This window comes from Panthera uncia, chromosome E3 (assembly GCF_023721935.1).
Source record: "Panthera uncia isolate 11264 chromosome E3, Puncia_PCG_1.0, whole genome shotgun sequence".
Lineage (NCBI taxonomy): Eukaryota > Metazoa > Chordata > Mammalia > Carnivora > Felidae > Panthera > Panthera uncia.
Genome location: NC_064815.1, coordinates 3399868 through 3412072, shown reverse-complemented (window position 1 = coordinate 3412072; position 12205 = coordinate 3399868). Strand labels below are relative to the sequence as shown.

Genomic DNA, 12205 nt, shown 5'->3' with positions numbered 1-12205 from the left:
GAATGGTTTCTTCCAAAGCCAGTGGTGAGGTCACTTGCCATGTGTCAGGTTCACAAGTTCTTTTTGTCCCATTTTTGCTTTTATGGGAGATCCAGACATCATCATGGGGGAGCACTAAGTAGGTTGCATTTACTTCTCTATTCCCTAATTTTCTGGACACCTAACAGTTCAAACCAATCTGTAGCCACCCTTGTTTGCCCCTAGATCTTTGTCTTACACTGGACTCAAGACATTTTGTAAAAACTTAGCGTCTTCTCTGCGGGAGCTCCTTCATAATGTCTGGAATTCCAACCGAACTCACTCCCAAGTGTTAAAGCAGTGCCTTCCAGACATTAGGCGTTCTAGAACCACCCTCAGGCTTTTTGCTAACACTGAAGACTTCCCATCCTTTTATTTACATAATATTTTTCTTAAATGATTCACTTTTGAAACTTCAGATTTGTTTTGGGGCGCCTGGGTGGCTCAGTCAGTTAAGCTTCTGACTCTGGGGATGGGCTCAGGTCACCATCTCACAGCCCATGGGATAAAACCCTGCCTCAGGCTCCATGCTGATGGTGCGGAGCCTGCTTGAGGTTCTCTCTCTCTCCCTCTCTGCTTCTCTCTCTCTCTCTCCCTGTCTCTCAAAATAAACTTTTTTAAAAAAACTTCAAATTTGTTTTAAAAGGATATTTCATATTACTACTGTAAGTAGTGTTACTTATGAAAAGAACCTTTTAAATTCTTAAATTCTGGCTACACTCTATGACCTACCCGAAGTTCTGCTTATTCTTTTTGTAAAAAAAAATGGCAAGTGTTTGAGACAGGCTAACACCAAACTGGGTCTTTTTCCTTGGTGGACTCAGAAGGATTGGATGGGGACTTTCTTACTTCGTGGTTCAGTGTTATTTAATGCCCTATCAATCAATGTATCAACCCAAACCATGCCCTACAGCATTTGAATTCCACACTTCGGAGAAACCAGAGTTAGAGCCTTTCTCCCCTCTTCTGGAAAGTTTTAGTTATGTGTCCATATGCTTTTGTGTCATCTGAACTGGATAATATATTAAGTCCATTATCCCCTGGCATTTATGGCCCTGCCTGATTAGGTTGGCTTTTTGGTAAGGGTCAGAAACACATCTGTTTGGAGGCGGCCTACGATGGCAGCTAAAAATGATGCAGGCGTAAACAAAGGAGTATTTGTCCTTTTAACAAGAATTGGAAGAATTTCTGAGCTGGTTCACGGATTCTTCCCGAGCGATGATGCGCAGAATCGCCGCTGGGACCGCGCAGGCCGAACTCTGGAGCCGCGGCTCCTGGCTCATTGGTTGGGAGTCCTAGGTCTTGGGGAGTCCCCCCCGTGTGAGCCCATGAGCCCCTGCCCCCCATGAGGGAATGATGAGTCCCGTGAGTGAGAGAGCATGGTCAGAAAAGACAAGCCCCCCGGGTACGAATGCCTTTGGTGCTTTTGAGCAGCTCTCCAGTATCACTTTAATCCACTTGCTACAACCCTAGCTCTTCGGCAAGAGTTCCAATTTCACTTGGCTGTCGCTTCCTGTGGTGGAGTATGCAGACTGTCCAGCCAGAGTAAAAAGTTTAGCCTGAGATCTCAGTGGTTTAACATCCAAAGGCTTCTTCGTCAATCACAGTATCTGTCCAAAGCGTGAGGCTTCAACGAGCGGTGGCTGCACCATCCCGGCCACTTCATGGGGGAGGGATGTGGGAGGACGCACACCTCCTCTTCAGCCCGGAAATGCGCGCCAGGGTTGCTTACAGCCCATTGGCCAGAGTTAGTCATAAGGCTCCAACCTAACTGCAAAGGAGGCTGGGAAATGTAGTCCTGTCAGGCCCAGAGGAAAATGAATCCGTCGCAGCTGTCTACCATCCACCATGTTTCCATTTTGTGGTTAGATGTTCACATAGGGATGGATGTTAAGAGGAGGGGTGTTTGAGTGGGGATTAATTTTATAAATGGTCAGATCGTTAGGAAATATGTTCGCGTCGGGATCACTTTGGCTCTGTTAAGCACCATTGCTGTGATCATGAATACTCAGACCTCCAGCTTCCTGGGAGCTGTGAGCCTCCCAGGGCATTGCCACCATTGCCTGGTGGGTGGGGGATCAGGGAAGAGCATTTTGGCACACAAAGAGCCGCTCGTTCCTGCGCCGGCGCCCATAGTGTGCTGCTTTGAAGAGGTGCGCGCTTTTCTGAATTAGCGATTTTAATCGGTCCTCACCCGACTTCCTCCACAAGGGATATTTGGCATTTGGATGCAACACGGAGCAGCTCCTCATGCCAGACTTAAGTCTATACAGGGAAGGAGAGATGAGAGAAGAGCTGGGTTGTTTTTTTTTTTTTTTTTTTAACTTTTTAATGTTTATTTATTTTTGAGAGAGAGAGAGAGAGCACAGGCAGGGGAGGGGCGGAGAGAGAGGGAGACACAGAATCCAAAGCAGGCTCTGGGCTCTGAGCTGTCAGCACAGAGCCCGACGCAGGGCTCAAACTCACAAACCGCGAGATCACGACCTGAGCCGAAGGCAGACACTTAACCTAGTGAGCCAGCCAGGCACCCTGAGAAGAGCTGTTTTTGATTTGCTAAAACCCCCACTAAAAACTGACTGTTTTTTGCTTGATTTTGCTCTGCCATTGACACGTGTATTTCTCTCTCTCTCTCGCCCCCTTTAGCATCTCTCTCTCTTCCTCTGGACTTTAAACGCAATCCCTCGCCCCTCCGTGCCCTGTGAAAATGTTGGTGCTCCTGGCTTTCATCATCGTCTTCCACATCACCTCTGCAGCGTTGCTGTTCATCGCCACCATTGACAATGTAAGTTCCCTTTCTTTCCGACCGTCCCAGAGCCCCCGGATCCTACAGTCTGTAGAAGCAGGATTGAGAAGTTGCCCAAGGCGATTAGGATACGGGCTTGTCCTCCCCTGTGAGACATGCCCCTCTCAGCTCAGGCCTCGGGGCTCGGCCAAGTGTGGAGGTTCAGAGCATCTCACGGTTAGGTCTGGGTGCACAGGCACCTGGATCTTCTTGTCCCTGATCCCCCACATGCCTGGTGTGATGCCTTGGGTGTAGGAAGCTCTTTCCTTGAATTCACTTGAATTCATCCCTCCTCCGGGTAAATTTCTTAACCTCCACACTGTGCCATTCCGGGGCCCGACCATTCTTTGCTGTGGGGCCGTCCTGTGTCATGTAGGGTACTTAGCAGTATCTTTGGTCTCCACCCACTAGATGCTATTTTGTGACAACCAAAAACGTCCTCGGACATTGCCAAATGTCCCCAGGCGGGCAAAACCACCCTCAGTGGAGGCCCACAGCCCTAGATCCCCCAGGTGACCCATCCCAGGTGATTTCTGCCCCTCCTGCCTTTAACACCTTACAAGTCAGGAACCCTGTTGCTAGGCCCCCCCCCAGTTATGCCTTCCCTGGCAGAGCTCATGCTTGGAACTTTCCTGCTGCCCGTGCTCCCGGAAACATTGAACTCTTACTTTCATATCCAGCCTGCGGCCATGTAGCAGGGATGCATTTGAGAAACAACCCATCGGTAAAGACTAATGGGTCTCCTAGCAGGAAATGAAGCTTGGTACCAGAGGTCCTCCTGGCCCGCACTTAGCCCCACGGGCCTGGCTTCCATCCTGATCGTTTCAAACTCAGAAGCATTTAGAGTCAGAAACACGGCTCAGCAAGCCTCGGCTGCGCCTTCCGCGTGGCCACCAATGCTGCCGACATCGAGGACTCCTGTTGATCGATCATCATATGGGAACCTAGATTATCACACCGCCTGCCCCTTAGCGCTCACCCTGGCCAGGTCCTGCGCTAGGTCCTTATACATGAACCCACGCATTTGGTCCTTACCTCAAGCCTACGAGACGGGTCCTCTTCTGACACGGTTTTATGATGCGGGAGTTGGGCCTCCGGGCAGTTGGACACCTGTGCTCGGCTCACCTGCAGTCAGTGGCGGGACCGGGATTGGAGCCCTTCCTGACCCTGGATCCTGGAAGGGAGGTGATCGCAGTGATCAGTCTGGGTTCCAGAAGGGTCTCGAGGAGTTGCTCTGCGGGGCCAGGGCAGAGATCACAGTGATGCTGTGGCTTAAAGGGTTTGGGCCTCTGTGACATAAATGGTAGTGAGTGTTCTTTTAGAATCCCCTTTCTCTGTGCTTTGCAACTTCCCCTTTGAGATCCTGAAAGGGTCGCAGACGTCATGAGAGGGATAGACAGACATGAGGGGCAGAAGAGCCCTCAGCCACAGCACCAGCTAGTCCTTTGGGGCACCGTGGGTATTTGTAGTGCCGTGGCACTTACCAGGAAGACACGGACAGGCTTTTTTTGGCCAGTTGGTAAGTCACGGTGTTCATTATGAGTTAGGAATTACTCTTGGCACATAGCTGGCACATGGGAGCTCGGTGAATGTTTGATGACTGGACAGATAGGAGAGGGGGATTCCAGTCTTTGGATGGATAGAAGACAGAAGAAGGGCCCAGTGGGGGCAGGGAGCTGTAGAAGGCACAGAGAGGAAGAAAGCATTTGGACCAAAAGCAGAATTTGGCCTGCTCGTCTCCTCCACAACAGCCTTTGCCCCTGAATTTCAGCCTTTCTGGCTGCCCCCTGACGTCGCCCCTATAGTTCGTGTGGATTTGCCACTATGAGCTCTTGTTATTGCCATATGAGCCTCATTCGCTGCTGAAAAGCAGCCCAACAGCATGGACCTCGCTTGGGAGCCTGTCGGACGTGCAGAATCCCAGCCCCACCCCAGACCTCTCAAATCAGAATCTGCAGTTTTCTAATTTTTTTTAAACGTTTACTTATTTTTCGAGAGAAAGACAGAGCGTGAGCACAGGAGGGACACAGAGAGAGGGAGACCCAAAATCCGAAGCAGGCTCTAGGCTCTGAGCTGTCAGCACGGAGCCCAACGTGGGGCTGGAACCCACGAACTGTGAGATCATGACCTGAGCCGAAGTCGGACACTCAACCCACTGAGCCACTCAGGCACCCCAGAATCTGCATTTTAACCTGATTCCCAGGGGCCCCACATGCACCCTGCAGACTGACAAGTGCTGGTCCCGTCCCGAATATTTATTTCCCACTGTGCCTCGCACCTGGGTAGAAGTCAATGCTTTCGTGATTAACCGACCGCCCTCCCCTGTGTTTCTGCTTTGTGTTCCAGGCCTGGTGGGTAGGAGAAGAGTTTTTTGCAGATGTCTGGAGAGTGTGCGTCAACAACACAAATTGTACAGAAATCGATGCCAGCTATAAGGGTGAGTGCGAAGCCTATACAGAAACACCGAGCGAGAAAGGAACGCTCAGGCGGAGGGCTCCCCTGTTCGCTGCTTTCATACCCTCTCCTGTGCTCTCGGGGTACTTGGAAGGGGCTGGCCCAGTGCTCCGTGCAGGCCAGAGACAGGAGGGGTGTGCAGAAACCAGCTAAGCCGCCCCCCCTCCGCCGCCCCGGTTCTTGGCCAATCAGAGCTTCTGTTTCTCGCGAGGTGTCAGGCCACTTTTCCCGGTTTGGGCACAGCCACCTTCTCCCGTGTCCTCACAAGGCAGAGAGCAGAGAGCCCAGAGCCCAACAAGCTGCCGGGTGTCTTCAGGAGGGCATCATGCTCATGAGGGCTCCGCCCTCACGGCCCGATTCCCTCCTAGAGGTCCCACGTCCGAACGCCATCCCATCAGGGGTTAGGATTTCAATAGAGGAGTTTGGGGGAGGCATAGTCAGCCCACAGCAGCCCCAAACTGCACCATCCCTGGTTCACCCCGAACCGTGAGATCGTGACCTGAGCCGAAGTCAGACGCTCAACCAACTGAGCCACCCAGGTGCCCCCTGGATTTTTATGCTTCATAGAGCTGTAATTTACAAATCAGAAACTGCATACTTCTTAAGGGCTCAGTTCAAAGAGTTTTCCCAATGCTATATACGCCCGTGCAAGAGAGAGAACTTTCCCATCACCCTAGAAAGTTCCCTTGGGCCCCTTTCCACTCGTTTCCCGCCAGCCCCGTCCCGAGGGCAACCACTTCTGCCTTGTGTCACTATAGTTCCCTCTGCCTGTTGGGACTTGATACAAATGGAGTCGTACAGTGTGTATTCGTGGGCGGGGGGCAGGGGCGGGCTTCTTTCCTCACTGCAAGGAATGGGGTAAGGGCCCAGGTGCTCTGTGGATGGCACTCCTGATGTACAGCCAGGAGGGACCGTGAGCCACTGCTCTAAGCATTTCATTAGATACTTCCAATTGGGGCGCCCGGGTGTCTCCGTCAGTTAAGCATCCGACTTCAGCTCAGGCCCTGATCTCACAGTTTATGGGTTCAAGCCCGGCCACGGGCTCTTTGCCGTCGGCATGGAGCTTGCTTGGGTTCCTCTGTCTCCTTCTCTCTCTGCCCTTCCCCGACTTGTTCTTTCTCTCGAAGGAAATAAACTTAAAAAAAAAAAAAGTACTTACAAACTATGCTTTCCTCCAGTCAGTTTCAGGCAAAACTAGGGAAAAAGAAGAAGGTTTGTCGTTAGGTTTTCCCGTGCAACTTTGGCCACCGTCTCCTCACCCGTGTTAGCTGCATCCTGGTGATGACGTTCAGCCCTTATGCGGGACTTCCTGCTTGCAGTGCCCCCTAAAATCCTTACATGGATGGATTCCTTCTGCTTGCCCTGCCTGAAGGCGGGGGGCGGGGGGGAAGCTGGGAACCACGCAGGTGGCTCCAGCCTGTGCCCTTGATCCCTTGTCTACACTGGCAGTGTGTAGCTTCCGCTGTGTCCTTCCGTGCGATGCCCTCCATCCAAGCCCAGCTCTTCTCTCTGCTGGGACTTCCTTCTGCCGAGCCTGGCTCTCCAAGGCTGATCCGAGAACCCTCCCTTTCTCTTCTCCTAAGTAGCAGTCATAAGGCTGATTCCCTTATAGTTAGGGGGTATTCAGTAGTCAGTTCTCAGAGCACTTTCTGAAGGTCCCTTGGGCCCGTGAGCCCCACGTCCCCAAGAATCCCTCTGGAGGCCTGTAGGACGTCGGGGATCATGTGGTCCAGTGCACAGATGGACACCGAGGGGGAGGGGATGCTGGGAGGACACCTGGCCGCTCTTGTGCTCGCAGTGTGCAAATGTCCGTTTACCTCCTGTCGTCTTCACTCGGGAGCTGCCACTGTCACTGTGGCCCCGGGAGTCTGCGGTCCTCGGTCACGCTCTCTCGCCCTCTCCCTGCAGATTATTCCACGGTGCAGGCGGTCCAGGCCACCATGATCCTGTCCACCATTCTCTGCTGCATCGCCTTCCTGATCTTCGTGCTCCAGCTCTTTCGCCTCAAGCAGGGAGAGAGGTTCGTGCTAACCTCCATCATCCAGCTCATGTCATGTAAGTAGAGCAACGGGCTTCCTGGAATAAGCGCTCCCCTCCCGGGAGCTCCCCTCCCGACTGCACCATGACTAGGAGCCAGGAGCGGCGGCAGGTGAGGTCTGAGAGAGGAGAAGCCGGCCGCCACGCTGCGGCGGAACCTTCTCTACGTCAGAGTCTGGGATTTAGTTGGGGGGTCAGGGCAGGCGTCCCCAGGACATGAAGTCTGAGCTGGGATCTGTAGGATAAGTAGGAGTTGGCGTCTAGAACGTGCTGTCTTGATACTGAGGGGAGAGGCAAAGGTTCCGCCAGGGAAGATGCCGCTAATGTCTGTGTGTGCTGGTGATTCGGTCAGGATGGCTTTTGGCTTCAAGTAAGAGAGAAATCCAATAAACAAGGGCTTCAGCCACAAAGACCTTTACTTTTTTTATATGACAAAGAGCTTCAAGGTGGAAGGAGCCATTGTTGGCCTGGCAGCTCAGCAGCATCAAGAGCTTCCACTCGGTTCTTTGATGCTTTTCATCTTCAGAGTGTCAGTGATGACTTCCTCATGGCCCCCAAAAGGCTGCTGCAGCTCCAAACATTCATCCTAACCTCACAGTATCTAAAGCAGTAACAGGGGAAAGTACAGCAACAGAAGACGCATTCTCCTCCCTATCTGTCTCTTTGCAGGGAGTACTATTTTTCACTGAAGGCTTTTTCTGCGGCCAGAACTGGGGCACATATGGATCCATAAAGTATAGCAAGTAAACAGGAATAGGACTGCTGGGTGGGGGAGGGGAGGGGGAGATGGTTGGCAAACGGTGGTCCACGGGCCAAATCTGGCTCACTGCCTGTTTTTTTCTTTTTTAAATGCTCATTCATTTTTGAGAGAGAACGAGAGAGTGTGTGAGCGGGGGGAGAGGCAGAGAGAGAGGGAGACCCAGAATCTGAAACAGACTCCAGGCTCTGAGCTGTCAGCACAGAGCCCGACGCGGGGCTCGAGCTCACGGTCCGCGAGATTGTGAACTGAGCCGAAGTCAGACACTGCCTGTTTTTATAAATAACATTCTAGGGGCGCCTGGGTGGCTCAGTCGGTTGAGTGGCCGACTTCGGCTCAGGTCACGATCTCGCGGTCCATGAGTTCGAGCCCCGCGTCGGGCTCTGTGCTGACAGCCTGGAGCCTGTTTCGGGTTCTGTGTCTCCCTCTCTCTGACCCTCCCCCATTCATGCTCTGTCTCTCCCTGTCTCAAAAATAAATAAACGTTAAAAAAAAATTTTTTTTTAAATAACATTCTACTGGAACATAGCCCCGGCCACTCGCTTGCACAGTGTGGCTGCGTCCACGCTCCGGCGGCCAAGCTGAGTAGTTGCGACAGAGATCGTAAGTGGCATACGAACCCTAAACTCTTCGCTGTCTGGCTGACGCCTGGCTTACACCAGTTCTGACTCACCCTCCGGGCCATGCCGACGGCCACCCGAACAAAATCGGGTCCGGCTAGCAACAAGTGCGAAGTCAAGCATTCACGGGGTAGGCGGCAATATTCTGCTGCAAAACATTAGTTGTGATCTTTCCAAAAGACCAAAAGTAACTACTCCCGAGTCCCCGAAGCTTACGTGCGTCTTCTTCTCCAGCCGCGGTCCCCGCGGGGGGCTGGTGCACGCCGTGTCAGTGGTCCGTGATCTGTTTATTTGCTTTCTTTGGACAGGCCTGTGCGTTATGATAGCAGCTTCCATTTATACAGACCGGCGCGAAGACATCCACAAGAACAACGCGCAACTGTATTTGCTGACCGCGGACGGCAGATATGGCTACTCCTTCATCCTGGCGTGGGTGGCCTTTGCTTTCACCTTCATCAGCGGCCTCATGTACCTGATACTGAGGAAGCGCAAATAGGACACCCAGAGCTACGTAGCGTTTGCTGCAGTACAGAATCCACATTCAGATAACCGTTTTGTATATAATCAATTGTGTGTGTGCGTGTGGTTTTTCTAGCAAACATATCGTTTCCTTTAAAAGCCAGAAAAAAAAAGAGAGAGAGAGAGAGAGAGAGAGAGAGAGAGAGAGAGAAGAGTTTTTGCATTCTTGAGATCAGAGAGAGAACAGACGATGAAGGCTGGAACCCAGAACTCCTGCCCGTCCAAAAGTCGCGAGACGACAAAGCCAAAAATCCAGCCATGCTCAAATGCAAACATGTTCAGTGGGATGTTTCTAGACCGTGGCGATGTGCTGTGATGTGATGTGACGAGAGACCAAGAACGCCAGGTCTCGGGGGACGTCCTCCCCCCCAGGCTGGAGCCTCACCGAGCACCCCCCTCCCCTCGGCCTCCCTTCCCCATTCTGTCTGTGCTGGTGTTGGAGGTGGGGTGAGGGGGGGGGGTCCGGGTGAGGGATCGAGTCTCCTCAGATGTTTAGCCAAGTTCTATGCGAGAAACAGATGTGTATCCCCTGCTGTTCTGTCTGTATCCAGACCGGAGCCCAATGGTCCTGTGAGGGGCTGGGTCCAGAAAGTTCCACCCACGTTTGCTGACGGTGTCAGGTGCTTGCCTTAGGGAAGGTGAACTTTAAGGGGGGTCGGGCTGAGGCTCACCCTAAGGCGGGGAATCTCAGCATGTGACCCCCGGCAACCTAGTAAGGTGCAGACTGCCAGGGCCCCTCCCCGGACCTACAGAATCAGTGTCTTCAGGGACGGGGCCTGGCAACCTGCATTCCTAACAGGCTCCTCGTGTTGAAGCCGAGGACCACAGACAGCCCCAGGGCCGGGTGAGCACAGCTGCCTCGTCACGAGACGTAAAGATCTTGTGGTGAGGTGCTGGCCGCCACCAGCCTCTGTTAGCTCTTGTCTCTTCCACAGCGGCTCACATGTGGGTCATCGTCCCAACTGTGCCCAAGCCAGTGTCCGGACAGCCAGATGGCCTAGAGGTGCTGCCTTCTTCCTCCTGTAAGTAGGAAAGCCTGTCCCGCCTTCTGAGGCCGGCCGGCCTCTGGTAACCCCCATTTCTAGAGCCTCAGCGGGCCCACCCGCCGTTCATTCATTCAGCAGCATAAATCATGGAATGCTTGGTACATGTCAGGCCCAGGGCCCGCCGAGTGGGGACAGTCTTCTCAGGGCTCAGCGTCCACTGGAAGAGGCAGATTAAAAACTACTTAGGAAAACTAATCACGAACTATGACGAAGGCCGCAGAGAACACAACCCAGGTTCAAGAGAGAGAGGCCCTTGGGTAGGGGGGAGCCTGCTGTATGCCTGCCTATTTTCAAATGCTCCTGGAGGCACTTAAATCGGCAGAAATGTCACTCTGGTCTGCCACACAGAGTGCCTTTGTCGGGCGGTGGTGTCTCATTACACCCCAAGGACACTTTTGTGGAGGGTCCCAGGGTCCCGCCTGCAAAGGCAGCCGTGACAGGCTTCCGGATTGCCGTGGCTCTCGAACACCGGTGTGCACGGTGCCGCCTGGGGAACGTGCTTTGGTAGGGTCCGGGGGACAAGCCCGCCAGGTGCTTCCGAGGCTCTCCTGCAGAATATGGCCGTGGGGAGTTTGTCTTTGGGGTGAAAGCACGGTGTGTGGCAGGTGACCCCGGGAAGTGCCTCCTGTAAGAAGTTCTTCGCCCCTCATGGTCTGTACCCTCTTGGATTTTGGGCATGCTGCCGGGGACATGTGCCTGGGGCCCCGCGTGGGACCCATCTGCCGCGTCTCCGTGCTGGCACTTTGACCTTCTGCTAAGTAGAGTGATGACTTGTCATAGCCTGGTTCCCGTGGAGCTGGGAAGATGCCCAGGCGTGGTCTTAGGGCCACCACGGATGCCAGTGCAGGATGGGCTTTTCTCTCCACCCACTCGCTCGTTTCTTCGTTCATTTTCAACAGCGCATTAAATGCTTACTATGTGCCGGGCACTGTGTGGGGCTCTCAAAACACAGGGTGGGCAAATTCACTTGAGGTAGGAACTCCCTCCTCGTGGAGAGGCCACCAGCACAGCGACAAAGGGACAGACACGGGGAAAAACTGTCACCTCTTGCTTCCATGGAAAACCCATTGTAAGAGTGTGGGCCATACCTCCCGGGGTTTGCAAGATGCTACATGAGCCTCAAGGAGGAAGGTGGTCTGCGTGCCCTGGGGCTTTCTACCCAAGGGGCTTTTCTAGAATTTTCTAGCAGCCACAGTGGAAACAAACAAAAGTCTTAGAGCCCCAAATCTGGAAAGCCTGCTCCCCAGGCAGGGTGTGAATTTCCCTCCCCAAATTTGAGGGGTACATGAGTGTCTGAAACGACCCCGTGGAGTTTCCTGGCTGGTCACCCCTCCTGTGGAGCACGTTTGGTGTCCACATCCATCTGTGATGCCCCGGTTTTGTGAAACATGAGAGGTGCTTCCTCCCCTGCGTGGTGTGATGTGTGACGTGCGTCGGGAAAGTAAGGTGGTAGCAGGAGGAAGAAAATGCCCAACCTTCTTCGCCCTAGACAGAACCAGCCCTCACTCGGCGCTTAGGGTCAGTTATTCAAGGACAACCCCAATGAAGAAAATTAGCTGAGACATCCAGGAAGCAACGACTAGGACCAAACACGTGACTCGTAACAACTGCATTTGAAGGGAGTGTAGTTTGCGCATTTTAGGACATTTTTATAAAGTACTGTAATTCTTTCGTGGAGGGGCTATGGATGGAGACAGATTAACTTGTTTTGTTATTTGCATTAAAATTCCTTTGGGTCTCTGTTCAGATGAGTTTGGAGGATTGATTTGTTGGTCGGAGTGGATGTATGTGTTCGTCGATGAACGCAGGAAAGTTGGGGGCCTCCCCCCCACCCCGACGCCGCCCCCCACATGCTCTCTGCTGTAGTTGTGTGCCTGGGTGCATTCGTTCTTCAACAGAGCTCAAATCCTAGGATGCTCTGTACTTGCCGCTAAGGAAGACCTGCCCCCGAGCCTATACGTAGACGCACTCA

General features: G+C 53.1%; 1 protein-coding gene across 1 annotated transcript in view; it reads left to right on the top strand.

Annotated features, from left to right (window-relative positions):
• Positions 1-11979, top strand: part of EMP2 (epithelial membrane protein 2) — a 32024-nt gene extending 20045 nt beyond the window's left edge. Inside the window, exons 2-5 of the mRNA XM_049638230.1 lie at positions 2662-2800; positions 5147-5237; positions 7163-7309; positions 8977-11979. Coding sequence (XP_049494187.1) covers positions 2723-2800; positions 5147-5237; positions 7163-7309; positions 8977-9164 — 504 coding nt within the window. The 5' untranslated portion in view covers positions 2662-2722 and the 3' untranslated portion in view covers positions 9165-11979. The remainder of the gene's footprint in view (positions 1-2661; positions 2801-5146; positions 5238-7162; positions 7310-8976) is intronic.
• Positions 11980-12205: the final 226 nt, after the last annotated feature.